At 36.1% G+C, this 16,149-nt stretch overlaps 1 protein-coding gene across 2 annotated transcripts in view; it reads right to left on the bottom strand.

Moving 5' to 3' along the window:
• The window catches only part of LOC106879350 (cadherin-87A), a 125,124-nt gene that overhangs the window by 107,987 nt on the left and 988 nt on the right, over nt 1-16,149 (bottom strand). For both annotated transcript variants that reach the window (XM_089347585.1, XM_089347584.1), the window contains exons 2-3: nt 11,390-11,483; nt 7,171-7,245 (exon numbers count right to left, since the gene is read on the bottom strand). In XM_089347585.1, the coding sequence (XP_089203711.1) occupies nt 7,171-7,245; nt 11,390-11,483 (169 nt within the window). The remainder of the gene's footprint in view (nt 1-7,170; nt 7,246-11,389; nt 11,484-16,149) is intronic.

Below are 16,149 nucleotides of genomic sequence, written 5' to 3'. Positions count from 1 at the left end.
GGCTTCTAGATAAGAGGTTTTAGACCTCCAAGTCATATGAATATTTTAACTATCTTAGCAATATCAGTTCTTTTAGCATATGTCCTATCATGTGAGAGGGTGTTTGAGGAGAGTATAGTAGTGTTGTGGGGAATATTGAAAGGGACTAGGAAATGGGAGGGAAAAGTACTATCAGAGCGTAGTGAGAAAGAGGCAGAAACAGAGTGGTAAGGACGATAGTATGGGTTGAGTAGGGGGTTTCCAGTGCTATCCTGTTATAAAAGTGAATATGGGCAGGTAGGAACTTTTTCCTGAACTGGTGCTAACATTTAAAGAGAAAGATGAGACAAAACCATATTATTTTATGATATCTATTCATAGACTGTGGATTATATGAGAGAATATCTTTTAATTCAAATTCTGACAGAGCCCTATTGTGGTATGGTGCCATCATACAACAAGTATCCAATATTTCTTTAGAAGAGGGGAGGTTTCAGACTCTCATACTAATATTAGTTATAAGATTTCTAATTTGCATATATGTATATATATATATATATATATATATACGTTGTGGCAAACACCCCTAAGTGAGAAGTGGGCTGTTCCACTACTGATAAACAGTGGACAGACATAGCAAGCAGTATCAGTCAGCAAGGTACATTGTTCAGGCCAGTCATACAGACAGTGAAGATACGTCATCATAATGCAGGACATATCAGTGGTGATGAGGATACCTTCCACTGTATAACGGTGTTGTTATAACAGTGGTAACAAGGTTACAAGTACTCATAGGAGTGTCGAAATGGAAGGACTACACACTGAAAAATATCAAAAATCCCAAAGTAGGATTTGAACTAACACAGGACTACACACAGTGAAAAATATATAAATTCTATTGAAAAAAGATTCTGAAGAAAAAAAATGTCTGATAAAACTGGAACTCTAACACAGAACTGAACTACACACAGCAAAAAATTTGAAGATGGATTTTAGTCAGGTCGTTATGTGTTAGTAGTGCTACTGGTAAACAATGTAGACTGGTACTACCAACAGCATTCTGAAGAGGAAAATAATTCTGTGTGGAAGAAGAAAAAAAAATCTTAAAGTGGGGAGGTGTTGTGGCAGACTCTCCCAGGGGAGAAGTGGGCTGTTCCACTACTGATAAATAGTGGACAGACACAGCAAGCAGTGTCGGTCAGCGAAGTATGCTGTTCAGGTCAGTCATGCAGACAACAAAGATACGTCATCATAATGTGTGACATATTAATATATATACAGAGTGTGGTGAATAAACTGTCATCTAAATTATGCTAAAATGAAAATAACACTGACTTCTCATATTAACAGATGTATTTGCCAAAATTACATAAAAATATCTTGAAATACTAAAGAGTAAATTTATTCAATAGAATCGCCATTGGCTTCAACCACACCGTTCAGACGACTTCGGAATCTCCTGCAACTCTTCTGGATGGTCTCTTTGTTTAAGTTGGTGAATACTGCCATAATCCTTGCCTTCAGTTCATCTTTGGTGTTACAAGGAGTTTTGCTGGTCTCTTGCTCAGCTGCACCCCACACATAATAATCAAGAAGGTTGCAGTTTGGGGAATTAGAGGGCCAGATGTTAGGGGTGATGTGGTCGCAGATATTGTCTGACAGCCATGATTGGGTTCTCCTGCTTGTGTGGCATGGAGCAGAGTCCTGTTGCCAGACATAGGGTCTTCCAGCAGCCACCCTCTTCACCCAGGGCAGCACTACCTCCTCCAAGCACTTGATGTAGGCCTCCATGTTGAGTCTGAGGTCATGTGGGAAGATGAATGGAAGCAAAACATCACCATCACTAGTGACCACTCCAAACACCATGATGTTGACTGGATGTTTGATTTTTATCACTCTCTGTACATGTCCTCACATTGCACTGTCCTCAGACTGACACCCAAACATTCTGAAATGTTTGTATTGGAGCTTCCAGTATGAATTCCAAGCAGTACAGCATGTTGTTTCTAAATTTCTGGCGGAGTGGTGCATCATGGTATTGTTTTTCTCACAGACGGTGCCCAACTGACCCTACTATACTGCATAGTCAACAAAATCAAAAACAAACAATGCACATGCATGAAATTAAAAATATAAAATGATGACAATTTACCCATCACACGATAATATATATATCATCATCATCATCATCATCATCATCATCATCATCATCATCATCATCATCATCATCATCACTTAGTGTCTGCTTTCCATGTTGGCATGGGTTAGATGGTTTGACTGGAACTGGTAAGCTGGGGAGCTGCACCAAGTTCCTGTCTGATTTGGCATGGTTTCTATGGCTGGGTGCCCTTCCTAACACCAACCACTCCAAGAGTGTCTTGGGTGTATTTTACATGTCACCAGTATGGGTGCTTTTATGTGCCACTAGCATGGGTGCTTTTATATGCCACCAGCACAGGTACTTTTATGTGCCTCCAGCACAGGTTCCAGTGATGTGGCATCAGTTACATGACCTATATATAAAGAATACAAGGACTTTAGTTCACTGATGATCTAAACCAATAGGGGCTATAATTGGTCATCTATTTGGTTTCAAGCTCACAGCTGAGGTGAGGACTACTGATCCATAGTAGACTTCTAAGTCAGCAGGTACATATTAAAGGGAAAAGAAAACAAAACCAAGGTAGGACAAGCATCTCAGGTCATTCAGAATATTTAATTAGAGTAAGGTGGATCAAAAAAGGAGAAGTAGAAGTAATTAATGTCTTTCAGCTGTTTCTGGGATATCCCAGGTGATGGGTCAACATATCCATACACTAGGTATTCCATCATCAGAGACAAGGTGTGTTTGCAGAAAAGTTCCAGAGAGAGAATTCACAGTATATAAAAGAACAAAACAGCAGATAGAAGAATAAAGACTAGAGAATAAAGCTTATTGAACATCGATATGGGAAAAATTCACAACCTTTTGCACCAATAAACTACTATTAATGCTGAAAGTTGTTTTTTATATCTTCTATGGGCTGCTTGAAGCTCAATAACTTTCTACACCTTAATCCTTGGATCTCACCTTTACATATCTATATATATGTATATATATATATATTATATATTTTTTCAATTATGAATTAAAAGTTGTGCTAGTGTTGTAAATATTATTGACTGCACATACTCAATGTATGTGTCTTGCTTGTACATCAGTTCACTGTGGTACAGCACTCCAGGGATGACCCTCTCTTAGCACAGGATTTAAAACACCAGCAAGTCATAGACAGACAAGACAACTCACCTCCAATCCCATTCAGAAATGATAGATACCAGTATTGTGTCATTTTTGTGGCTTATCTACATTATGTACCTGAATCAGACCAGGGACAAACTAAATTGTAAGAACCACTTGTTGGCTATGATGCATATGTAAGATTAAATTCAATTATGGATTAAGAGCAGCTCTAGTGTTGTAAACATTATCGACCATGAACAAACGAAACACACAAACAAGCAAAGCATGTACATTGAGTATGTACACACGATAATATATATATCATCATCATCATTTAATGTCCATACTGACACAGGCTGGATGGGTTGACAGGTTCTGTTGGACCCAAGGACTGCATCATGCTTTAGTATTTGCTTTGATATGGTTTTTTTACAGTTGGAGCCCTTCCTAACATCAACCACTTTATATTGAGTACTGGCTGCTTTTTCTCATGCCACTAGCACTATTGAAGTTGGCATGCAGCTTGCAAGACTACAAACTCCAAAAGAAGAGGCAATTCAGCTTTATATTAGGGGATGAGGGATTAAAGTATGAGAGAACTGAGAGACAGAGCAAGTTCTTGTTGTAGAGCTGCATTGTTACTCACATCTGTGTTGGGAGAGAATGATCAGTAGGAGCTGTGAAGAGGTAGATATTAGAGATGAGGTGCCAGGCGGCCCCCTCATTCACACACAGACACACATACACACACATGGACACACATGGACATGGACACACACACACACACACACACACACACACACGCGCACGCACACACACACACACACACACACACACACACACACACATGGACACGGACAGATACACACATGGACACAGACAGATACACACATGGACACAAAACCTCAGCAATGTAACTACACATGTGCTGTTGGTGTGGATATTAAATAATGATGATGATGATTGATGATGACATCTATATCTATATATATATATATATATATATATATATATATATATATATATATATACAGGGTGTCCACAAAGTCTGGGTACATATGGATTAACACATACTTTAAGAAATTATTATTTTTTATATTTAATTGTTTATGTTATGATTTTATTTACTCCATGAACCCACATGTGGATTAACACATACTTTAAGAAATTATGATTTCTTATATTTAATTGTTTATGTTATGATTGTATTTACTCCATGAAGCCATGGTGAAAGAGTACAGCAGGGTTTGCCACCACCCCCTGTTAGAGCTTCTTGGAGCTTCAGCTGTTTTTGCTCAATAAAAGCTCACAACGCTCGGTCTGGGAATTGAAACCATAACTTAAGCCACTCAAGCTGCTCACAGTAGATCTCCTTTGTTATTGCTTGGTTTGAGTTTAAAAGTTCAAAGTGGACTAAACCTTTCATATCCCACCAAACAGATAACAACACTTTACATGGGTGAAGACCTTCTTTAGCCTGGTGTGCCAGTGTTTCTCCTTTCCCTATACACTGTCTTCAGCACTTGACATTTTTATTGAGAATCCATTTCTCGTCATCAGTTACTATTCAGTCCAAAAAAGGTTCATTCATGAGATGTGACAGCAAAGAAGAGAACACATTCACTCTCTGCATGCGATTAGACTCAGGAAGTTTGTAAGGAACCTATTGACCCAACTTGCTGACTTTTCCGATGACATGCAAGTGTCAATGAATGGTTGAATGACCAAATCCAAGCTTCTCTTTTAGTTCCTCAACAGTTACAATGAGATTTTGTGCCCCCAGGGTTTGCAGGATGTCCTCGTCAATCTCTTCAGATCTTCCAGGACGAGGCTCATCTTCTAGGCTGTAGTTTCCAGCTCGAAATTTCTGGAACCACCATTGACACTGGCTTACACTTATTGTCTGATCCCCATATACTGCACTAATATTCCTTGCACTTTCTGTTGCATTGTTGCCTTTATTGAACTCATAAAGCAAAATATGCCAAATATGTTCCTTTGTCACTTCTATTATAGCTTTGAAAAAATAACTGCTAAAATTGAGCTGCACTCTTCAAAACTTGCACTAAGAATAAATACAAGGTAAAATTACTACCTACTTTTATAGCAAGTTGATGCAGGTAGTTTACCCTGTCCCTCTTCAACTTTTAGTTTATGCAATTGAAACAAATACATTATTTATGGGATAACCCAATATGTGCTTTGCTTGTTCACCAGTAAGCTGCAATGTGGTGCAGTGAGGATGATTCCCTCAAAGCACTGGGTGTTAAAATACTTGAAAGTCATAGACAGGTAAGACAATTCATACCAAATCCCTGTTTTCCATGCTGACATGGATTGGATAGTTTGACAGAAGCTGGTAAGGCCAGGGACCATACCAGGCTTTATGGTCTGTTTTGGTTTGATTTCTACAGTTGGATACCGTTCCTAATACCAGCCACTTTAAATAGTGTACTGGATGCTTTTAACATGGAATCAACACCAGCAGGATCAGCAGGTAACTTGCAAGACAAACACCTCCTCAGCTCGGAGGTGGGGTGGTAGTAAGGATGGGGGTGGGGGCTTTGTGTCAGTTGATGAGGGATTAGAGAATTAGAGGGACAGGGATAGGTGCCTTACTATAGAGTAGATTCATGAATATTCCAATTGAAAAAGAAAAGAGAGTGAGTTAGAGAATAAGATAAAGAGAGTAATAGTGAGAGAGATAGAAGATGCATCAGGACATGCCCTTGAGGAATTCAGTGTTAGATAGTATATATTTTAGGTGAGGGAATCATAAAAGCTTACTGTAAATGATAGCAGAGATTGCTTTGAAATACAATATGGACATAGATTCTGGCATCATTTAAACTTAGAATGACCTTTTAGAATTTATGGGGGTAGATAATTTTATATAGTTAGTAGTAGAAGAAGCCTTAACTAGGTCAAGGTGTATTCCCCTCACTGGCCACACTTGATGAAGATAGAAAGAATGGAAAGAATGAACCTTATAAGATAAATAGATAGATTAGGAGGAATTAAAAGAAACAGGAAATAAAGGAATTATAAAAAATAATAGATAGGAATGAGGTTTATAGTGAGATTATTAAAAACTAACTGTAGTAAATCTAAAATTTTTGACTTGGTTAACTTATGTATACTTTTACCTCTGTAATGCCCTCTTAAAAATCCTTATTTGGGAAGTACTTAAATACTTTCCTAGAAGAATGCATGCATCTCAGAGCTAATTTCTTTCTATGATTTAATAACCTCTAATTATGGGTAAAGATATGGAATATTTCTTCTGCTTGGTGTGTGTTCTGCATGTTTATATGTGTGTTCTTGGTGTGTGTTTATTACTTTCATTGTTTTCTTATTTTCTTTGCTCTATCAATGAAGAAATGGAATTTTTTTTTTTTTTTTGCCAAATTGATAATAAGAAACAAATTTCTCCTGGTTTGAGGGTTCCAGGAACCAAAACTTTCCTGGGAAAATATTGTAGGCAAAAGTGCATGTGTTTAAGAATACATTAATCAAAACATTTCTTCACCACAATGGATTGGTTTTAGCTAAAATCCAAACATTAAGACTTTGAATTTTAATACTACAAAGATTAAAATCTAATGTCTGGATATAAAGTTTGGTCCAAATTATAATTCCTTAAATCAATAAAATTGGAAACCAATTATAATGAGAAATTTGAAATTTTATATTACATTGAAATTAAATTGTTGATTTCAAAATAGCATTAATGTGTTAGCCATATTTAATCCAGTTTTTAGAATAGGTAAACCATGTCCCTGTATGTTGTATATGATGACTAAAATGGATGGCATCAGAAAAGGTAACCATCTACTAAACAGTGTTTCAAAAAGTCTCCACCAACCCATACCAGCATGGAAGAGTGAATATTAAGTGATCATAGATCAAAATTAAAGATTTATATAAAATGATAACAGTAGAAAACAAAAAATAGGTGAAATGCTTGCCTGTGTCTGTATCTTCACTTAACTCTAGACCATTCATGTCTTTCACAAATACAGGTGGTTTATCAACAGCAAATCCTGAAATTATCAATTAACAATTTACTGATAATTTTTTCATGCCTTTAGCAACTCAATCACAGTAGTTGCCTTTTGGGAGCTACAGAAAAACAATAACAGCAACAGCAACAACAACTCACATCATATCACAATTAAATTAAACTTACCAAGTATGTAATACTCACCTTCGAAGCAGTAAGAGGTTAAAAGAAGAGTTATATGCTCTGGAACATCAACTTGCTTCAATATTTTTGTGTGTGTGTTTCTTGTATCCCTTCCTTTTGTTGAATTAATCAGTGTTCAACAATGTTTACCTTACCTTGATATAGGTCCTATTGAATTATACAAATTTCTGGCTGGAGAGGGTTGCTATTGGAGGACCATATGTGTAGGAGCAGGATTCAGCTTCTTGCCATATCTCCAGAAAGAGCCAGAAGTGGTTATTGGAGAATTTCTACAACTTCACCAGCCCCAATTTCTGTCCTCCCAATTCCCCCATTTGTTATCCGATAGATTTCTATGTGTGGGAGTACTTGAGGAAGACACTAACCACTCTGCCTGCAACACCAAGGCTGAGCTGGGGGTCAAGATCTAGGAAGTGTTCAAAGATCTTCTGAGGGACACTGTGAAAAACAGATGTGTCAGGTTCTGGAGCTGGTTTGAGACACCATGGTGGATACTGAGGTAGCTACTTTGCATAAACAGTTATCTCCCAGCCATAACCCAGTTGATATTGTTTTCATTTTTAAAAATATTTTTATTTTTGGATGAGACATTGTGTTTTAGTTTCCTTCAATGTAAACAGTCAAATTTAGCCCAAACACCTAAACACCCAAACACCCAAACACCCTGTGCATATATATGTCTGAGTGTGTGTGTGTGTGTGTGTGTGTGTGTGCACGTGTGCATGTGTGTGTGTATATATATGTATGTAAGTATAAAAATTGTGTGTGTGTATGTGTGTGTGTGTGTGTGTGTGCACACACATGTATGTGTGCATATTTTGTATTACACTAAGAAGCAGTATACTGTACCAGAATTTCAACTCAAATTAAATGCAACAAGCAATGTTTTAAGTGAGGAAGGTCTAATGTAATCAATGTTTCCTATAAATTACGTAAACCCAAAATGTACATATTAAATGATTTCAAAATATCCCTATTTGGTTTGACTTCATTATTACAATATATATTGCATAACTGGCACATAAAAAGCACCCGCTACACTCTTGAAGTGGTTGGTGTTAGGAAGGGCATCCAGCTATAGAAGTTATGGGAAATCAGACTGGAACCTGGTGCAGCTCCTCAGCTTGCCAGTTTTCAATCAAACTGTCCAACCCATGCCAGCATGGAAAATGGACATTAAATGATGATGATGATATATATATATATATATATATATATATATATATATATATATATATATATATATATATATATATATATATATATATATATGTATATATGTGTGTGTGTGTATATATATATATATATATATATATATGTATATATATATATATATATATATATATATATATATATATATATATCTGAGAGATTTAGAAATATTATATTTCTAATTTTGCTGATCAGTGAATGAACTTCACTATGATTTACATAAGTTTGTGAAGGAGAGACAGGCCTCTCTATCCAGCTGGCAAGCTACTTCAGGCTGATGACGAGCAAAGACTCAGAAACATGTCCCTGAATGCTGGCTAGGCTGGGTGGGGGAGCTTGTCTCCCCTTCACAAACTTAAGGACACAGTAATTGTGTCAAGGCCGACAGGAAGCAGTCCAGCTTCCTAGGGCTAAACAGCAGTAGTGTATTCCCTTATTGGGATTGTCACATTAAGTTGACAATATACTACAACTTTGTCGCTCCACTACTGCTTAAATCTCTCTGAGAGATTTAGAAATATTATATTTCTAATATATATATATATATATATATATATACACATGGTTTTTTTAAGAGTTGCTTTTCCTCGCATTCGGTAAAAATGTGTTTATTACGGAAGTTTAGTGTGTGGCATTATTCTGTAGTAATGCCCTTATATAAATATAAATAAATAAATATGTTCTTGGGAATAAAAAATGCTGGCTTTTTTTTCCCTCATGAGTTTTTTCATGCTAACTTCTTGATAAAATTCTTGTAAAAGATTTTATCCTCTTATTGAATTAATTAAATATATATATATATATATATATATATATATATATATATATGTATGTATATATATATATATATATATATATATATATAAATATATATATATAATGCAAGAGAATTACATATATGTATGTATGTACGTATGTGTGAGGGGATAGATATATACATGTGTATATTTCCCCCTCACATGGGGTGGCAGTGACTGTTGACGTACATCTGGACACTCATATGTACTCATCTATATATGCTTTGGTATCCATAGATATCTACATATGGTTATGTACATAGGCACAGACATGTGTATTGGAGTGTCTAAAACTATTTATATGGTCTTTTATACTGTTTGTAGGCTTTTTATGTGCCTTATATTTTGATATTTTCATTTTTCATTTATTTTTTATTTTTACTTTATTCTTATTTTTATTTCTATTTCTATTTTTATTTTTATTTTTATTTTTATTTTTTATTTTATATTTATATTTGTATTGAATTTTTGTGAATCTCTGAAGAGGCCTAGCGAATCATGCATGTGACCCCATTACATCATTTTCATCTGCTAATTACTCCGGCACGTGGGAGCTATTGGGATAGAATGGGGCATGCCAACGCTAGGCCGAAACAGCTGTAAGTTTCTGTATATACTCCAATAGCTAAATGTACTTTATATTTGTAACTTTAATTGTTAATATGACATGGTATGTCATAAGTATCAGTATATTGTGGTTTTTGTCATTTTAGTTACAAAATAAACAAATTAATTCAATGGAATATACTGTCTGCAAGTCGATGGATACTGCATATTCTCCTCCATTTTCTTATTGCTATATGTATATATATATATATATATATATATATATATATATATATATATATATGCATATACATATATATATACATATATATGTACAACAGGCTTCTTTCAGTTCCCATCTAACAAATTCAGTTGCAAAGTTATGGTTAGCCCAGGACCATAGTAGAAGACACTTGCCCAAGGTGCCACAGAATGTGACTGAGCCGACAACCATATACTTATAAAGCAAACTACTCAAACACACACCTGTGTTTACATATAGAAAATTAATCAAAGACTACCTAAGCATTCAGGATTCAATGTGTCTCTCTTTTCAAAAATGATAAAGTGAGAATTAAGGTTTGCTTTCTCTGCTATCTCATTGGCTCAATGCCTTTATGTTGTTGCTGTTGTTGTTTAGCCTCAAGTTAGCCCACTTTCTTTTTTAAGACAGTAAGGTGAGATTTGTGGAGGAGCTGACTGCTATTTCTAGGAGGTTGAACAACCATGTGAATCCCTTATTAGTTGATAATTGTGGTGAAGACAATCATAGCAATAAAGAGAATGTTGATAACAACATTATTCTAAATTATACACTGAATTGCAAATTACAAACTAGACTGGACATACAGAATATCTACAGTGCAGGATCTAGAGAAAAGATTGGCCTTAAACCACAATATAATCCAGAACTTATGTCCTGAGTTCAAATCTTGGCATGATCAATTTTACCTTTTATATTTCTGAGATCAATAAATAAGTTCTAGTCTCAATTAAAATACTTTGTTTATATCAAGGACAAAGAACAAGATTTGATGATTAGGGGAAGATCTGATGATCAGAGAGGAGGGAGAGAGGAGGAGACTGTTGGAAAAGTTGACTGTTACAGATGGTTTCTATCATAATAGAGTTGTTGGTAGAGTGACACCGCCTAAACATTTTATAAGAAATTAATTACTGGCTAAACTCTATTTAAGAATAAAGATGTGGAACAAATACACAGGGACATATTTTACAGCATCTTCATTTCATTTTAATTAATTTCAATTAATAAACAATTTGTGATTATCTTCCCCACTTTTTATGAATTGACTATTGCTCTAGAGATGTAATTTTAATTGATTAAAATATTTTGATCCATTAAAGAAGTTAGCAGAGATTTTACCATCCAATTAAAAAGGAGATGGACTCTTAATTTGAACTTACCATAATGTAGCATAGATCCAAACAGGAGTAATTGGCACAATGATGCCCACATATTCTTCTTCATGGCCACTTGTGTTTTTGTTAGATTCAGAAGCTGTAAGTTAGTCAAAAGAGTAGAGATGATAAGTAGATAATAAATAAATATATATGTATATCTATATAAGGATTATACAGGATGTCCACAAAGTCTGGGTACATGGAGTAAATAAAATCATAACAAACAATTAAATATAAGAAATGATAATTTCTTGAAGTATGTGTTAATCCCCATGTGGGTACATGGAGTAAATAAAATCATAACATAAACAATTAAATATAAGAAATGATAATTTCTGAAAGTATGTGTTAATCCCCATGTACCCAGACTTTGTGGACACTCTGTATAATCAAAGAAAAATAAGGTAGATTTATTCAATAATGCATCATACAGTTGTTTCTACTTTCTGTACTTAGTTGACCTAATCAATGTTTGTAGCCCTTGCAATATACGTTGCAATGCGCATGCACACACACACACACACACACAAACACACACACATTCATAGCAATTATTCACAAGTATGATTTACATGACTTAGTAGCTTGTACCATGCTTTCTTTGGCTTTTACTGAATGTTTAGGTGATTATGTAGTCATGAGCATATATATATATATATATATATATATATATATATATATATATATATATATATATATACACACATACACACACACACACACACACACACACACACACACATATATAAATATATGTATCATCATCATCATCATCATCGTTTAATGTCTGCTTTCCATGCTAGCATGGGTTGGACGATTTGACTGAGGACTGGCATGCCAGAAGGCTGCACCAGGCTCCAATCTGATCTGGCAGAGTTTCTACAGCTGGATGCCCTTCCAAATGCCAACCACTCTGAGAGTATAGCGGGTGCTTTTATGTGCTACCGGCACGAGGGCTAGTCACATGGTACTGGTAACGGCCACGCTCAAAAAGGTGTTTTTTACATGCCACCTGCACGGGAGCCAGTCCAATGATTTTCTAATGTGCCACCAGCACAAGTGCTAGAAGGCAACGCTGGTAACGATTACGTTCAAATGGCGCTATTTACAGGCCACTAACACGGAAGCCAGGCAGCTGCCCTGGCAATGAACACGCTCGACAGTGCTGTTAGTGCTCCACTGGTGCAGGTGCCAGTCATCGAGTATGGTTCAATTACGATTTCGATTTCACTTGCCCCAACAGGTCTTCACAAGCAGAGTTTAGTCTCCAATGAAGGAGAGGTTGGCATGGGTGCCAGTCATTGGATGCGGTTCGATTTCGATTTCAGATTTCAAATTTCAAATTCCAAATTTACTTGCCTCAACAGGTCTTCGCAAACCAGGTGTGGAATTTGCTTGCAGGGGAATTCTTTCCACGACCCGCCTCCTTGGAGGAATTTACACCCGATTTGATTAAAAGACAAAATACGACTGAATGGCAAAAGGAATGCCGAAAGCCACTCACACTAATCCACAGGACAAGCAAGTCCAGCAGCGGGAATATCACCTCTGTATTTTATAAAGGGATGACAGAGTATAAGAGCGATAACATCCTATGAGAGGCTCTAGTGTTCGATGAGAACCAGCTAGCCAACCTGTTTCAAAAAACCTTCGGGTCGGGGTATTTGGATAATTACCAAAGATCCCTGACCTGGCAGTGTTACAGGGATGCATTACCTGTCTGTGATAAATTGTCCAGGCACGGAATATCAGTGCCACCAGCATGCCCAAGGTGTGGGCAGGATGATGAAACTGTCCTGCACACTCTTGTACAGTGCACAGAGCTTTCTGGCTTGATAATTTACGTAGAACACGTGTTGTTGCACCTGGGAAAAGTACAGCTATCAGCTAAGTCTGTGATGAATATTGGACCACCAACCGGACTATCAGAGGAAGGTGAGGTATGTTTTCTGTGTACAGTCACAGTAATGAAAGAGTGAGCATGGAGAACTAGAATGCAAGGAATCATGACAGGATCCTTCATCTCTGACCTTGGTTTGCTATTCTACTTCAGGTACCATCTGAAGAGCAAGATAGGGCTGGAGAGAAGACACCTGTCGTGAAGTATATATGAGGAAGTTGAGAATGACTGTCCCTACTTAATTCCACCCATGGTAGAAGTGAGGTGTAGTCGCAGGCATTCCAGCCATATTTTGTGAAAATAAGTTTGTGAAAATTTTTAATTTATGTATATATATGATTATGTTTGTAACGTCCTGTATTGTCCTTCTTTGTAATAGATATTTATTATTATAATAAAGAAAAACAGTGGTTGTCACACGCTTCTTACACTATATATATATATATATATATATATATACATATATATATATAATGTAAGAAACAAATGTTAATATATATATATAATGAGAGAGAGAGAGAAAGAGAGAGAGACGTATATATTATATATATGTACCTATATATATATATATATATATATATATATATATATATAATTTGATAAATGGAGTAAAAGGCATATGTTAAATGAATTCTTTTATTTCCAACATTGTTTCGAAGATTACAAATGGTTCCTTCCAAAGAGGTGAGTGATGTTGATAAAGATGTAATCTTCTCTTCAGGGAAACACATAAGAGCCAACTTAACTGTAAGACATTTTAACCGAATGTCTTACAGTTAAGTTGGCTCTTATGTATTTCCCTGAAGAGAAGATTACATCTTTATCAACATCACTCACCTCTTTGGAAGGAACCATTTGTAATCTTCGAAACATATGTTTGAAATAAAAGAATTCATTTCAACATATGTGTATTACTCCATTTATTAAATTTTATATTCATTCAAATACCCAAAATAACAGGGAGTCTCTACCTCATAAACAGGAGTTACACCACAGTAATTTTGTGATCTTTGCTACCCTGGTATCTATTAACCAATTTATTTTGTCAGAGTTAATTGTTAACTAAGAGAAAATAAATACATATAATATATATATATATATATATATATATATATATACATATATATATATATATATATATATATATATATATATATATACACATATGCATATACATATACATATATATATAATATATATATATATATATATATATATATATATATATGTGAATACTCGTCAGAGTGTAAGTATCTTGAGAGAAAAGCTGAACATTAGAAGCATCAGTTGTGGTGTGCAAGAGAGACGATTGCGCTGGTATGGACATGTGGTGAGAATGGATGAGGATAGCTGCGTGAAAAAGTGCCACACCCTAACAGTTGAGGGAACCCGTGGAAGAGGTAGGCCCAGGAAGACCTGGGCTGAGGTGGTGAGGCAAGACTTTCGTACATTGGGCCTCACCGAGGCGATGACTACTGACCGAGACCTTTGGAAATGTGCTGTGAGTGAGAAGACCCGGCAAGCCAAGTAAGATCGTTGCCAGTGCCCCTGGACTGGCTCTTGTGCGGGTGGCACATGAGATGCACCATTTTGAGCGTGGCCGTTGCCAGTACCGCCTGACTGACTCCCGTAGGATTTTCGAGTGAGATCGTTGCCAGTGCCCCTGGACTGGCTTGTGCGAGTGGCACATAAAAGACACCATTTCGAGCGTGGCCGTTTTTGTGCGGGTGACACGTAAAAGCACCCACTACACTCTCTGAGTGGTTGGCGTTAGGAAGGGCATCCAGCTGTAGAAACTCTGCCAAATTAGATTGGAGCCTGGTGTTGCCATCCGGTTTCACCAGTCCTCAGTCAAATCGTCCAACCCATGCTAGCATGGAAAGCGGACGTTAAACGATGATGATGATGATGATATATGTATGTATGTATGTATGTATATACATATGTCTACTTAGTTAACATAGAGTTTGATTATCTCTTTAACAAATTTTCTGCTGGTTCCATCTTCATTGCTTGCATTTGCATTGATGGAATATTTACTAATCTTTCCTTTTCTGATTGTAAGTGGGAAAATTGTTTGGAAACATTTGTAAGCACAAAATGCTCCTTTTAATTACCCCCACCACAATTGTATCAATATGTCAGCACGCCCTCCTTTATTGTACCTTCTCACTATTACTAATCACCCAACAGTAATTGCTATTGATAATGTACAATCATTCATTGTTATTAATATTGTTTTAGCTTATTCTCAGAACACACTGGATAGCAGAGTAAAAGTAGATTTGTGACATTGCACATTATACAATCATTTACTACATATTTGTGTTGTCCCCAACCACCCAAGGTGAGGAACTGTAGACTGCACCCAGTCACTTGATCAATGCTCTCTATCTTGTAGGTTTGCTCTAACAAGGCTAACTCAACAATAACAAGATTATACAATATCAAGTTTGGCTTGATCTGTTGCCAGTCTTCTTGTAAATTTATGTGTTGAAAAATTTATTTGGCCATGAATTGCAGAGGAGACAATATCACTATTTGTAGTTTTCTTCATGACTTGGTTAGAAGGAAAGAGCTTAGCTCTTTACAGGCCCTCTGAAACCAGAACCAATCTAGTTATTTTGTCTTCCTCTTTACCATTCCATAGATACTGGCATTAGAATACAGCACAGGTTGAACAAATAAATCCTAAGAATTGACGGTAGAGCTACTCTTAATCTCCTCAGAAACTGAACAGCTATATCTATCACTGTGGTAAATGGCTTGAAAATACTCAGATCTGGTGGAGCAACAAATAGTAGCCAAAGGTACTGATGTTATTACCAGAAATATTGCCCAAGTAAATCACAAGTCAGTTTTT

The sequence above is a fragment of the Octopus bimaculoides genome, chromosome 2 (genome assembly GCF_046866305.1).
Source record: "Octopus bimaculoides isolate indiv1 chromosome 2, ASM4686630v1, whole genome shotgun sequence".
In the NCBI taxonomy this organism is placed as follows: Eukaryota; Metazoa; Mollusca; class Cephalopoda; order Octopoda; family Octopodidae; genus Octopus; species Octopus bimaculoides.
The sequence above is the reverse complement of the archived record's forward strand: the minus strand, read 5'-3'. Positions and strand labels throughout refer to the sequence as shown.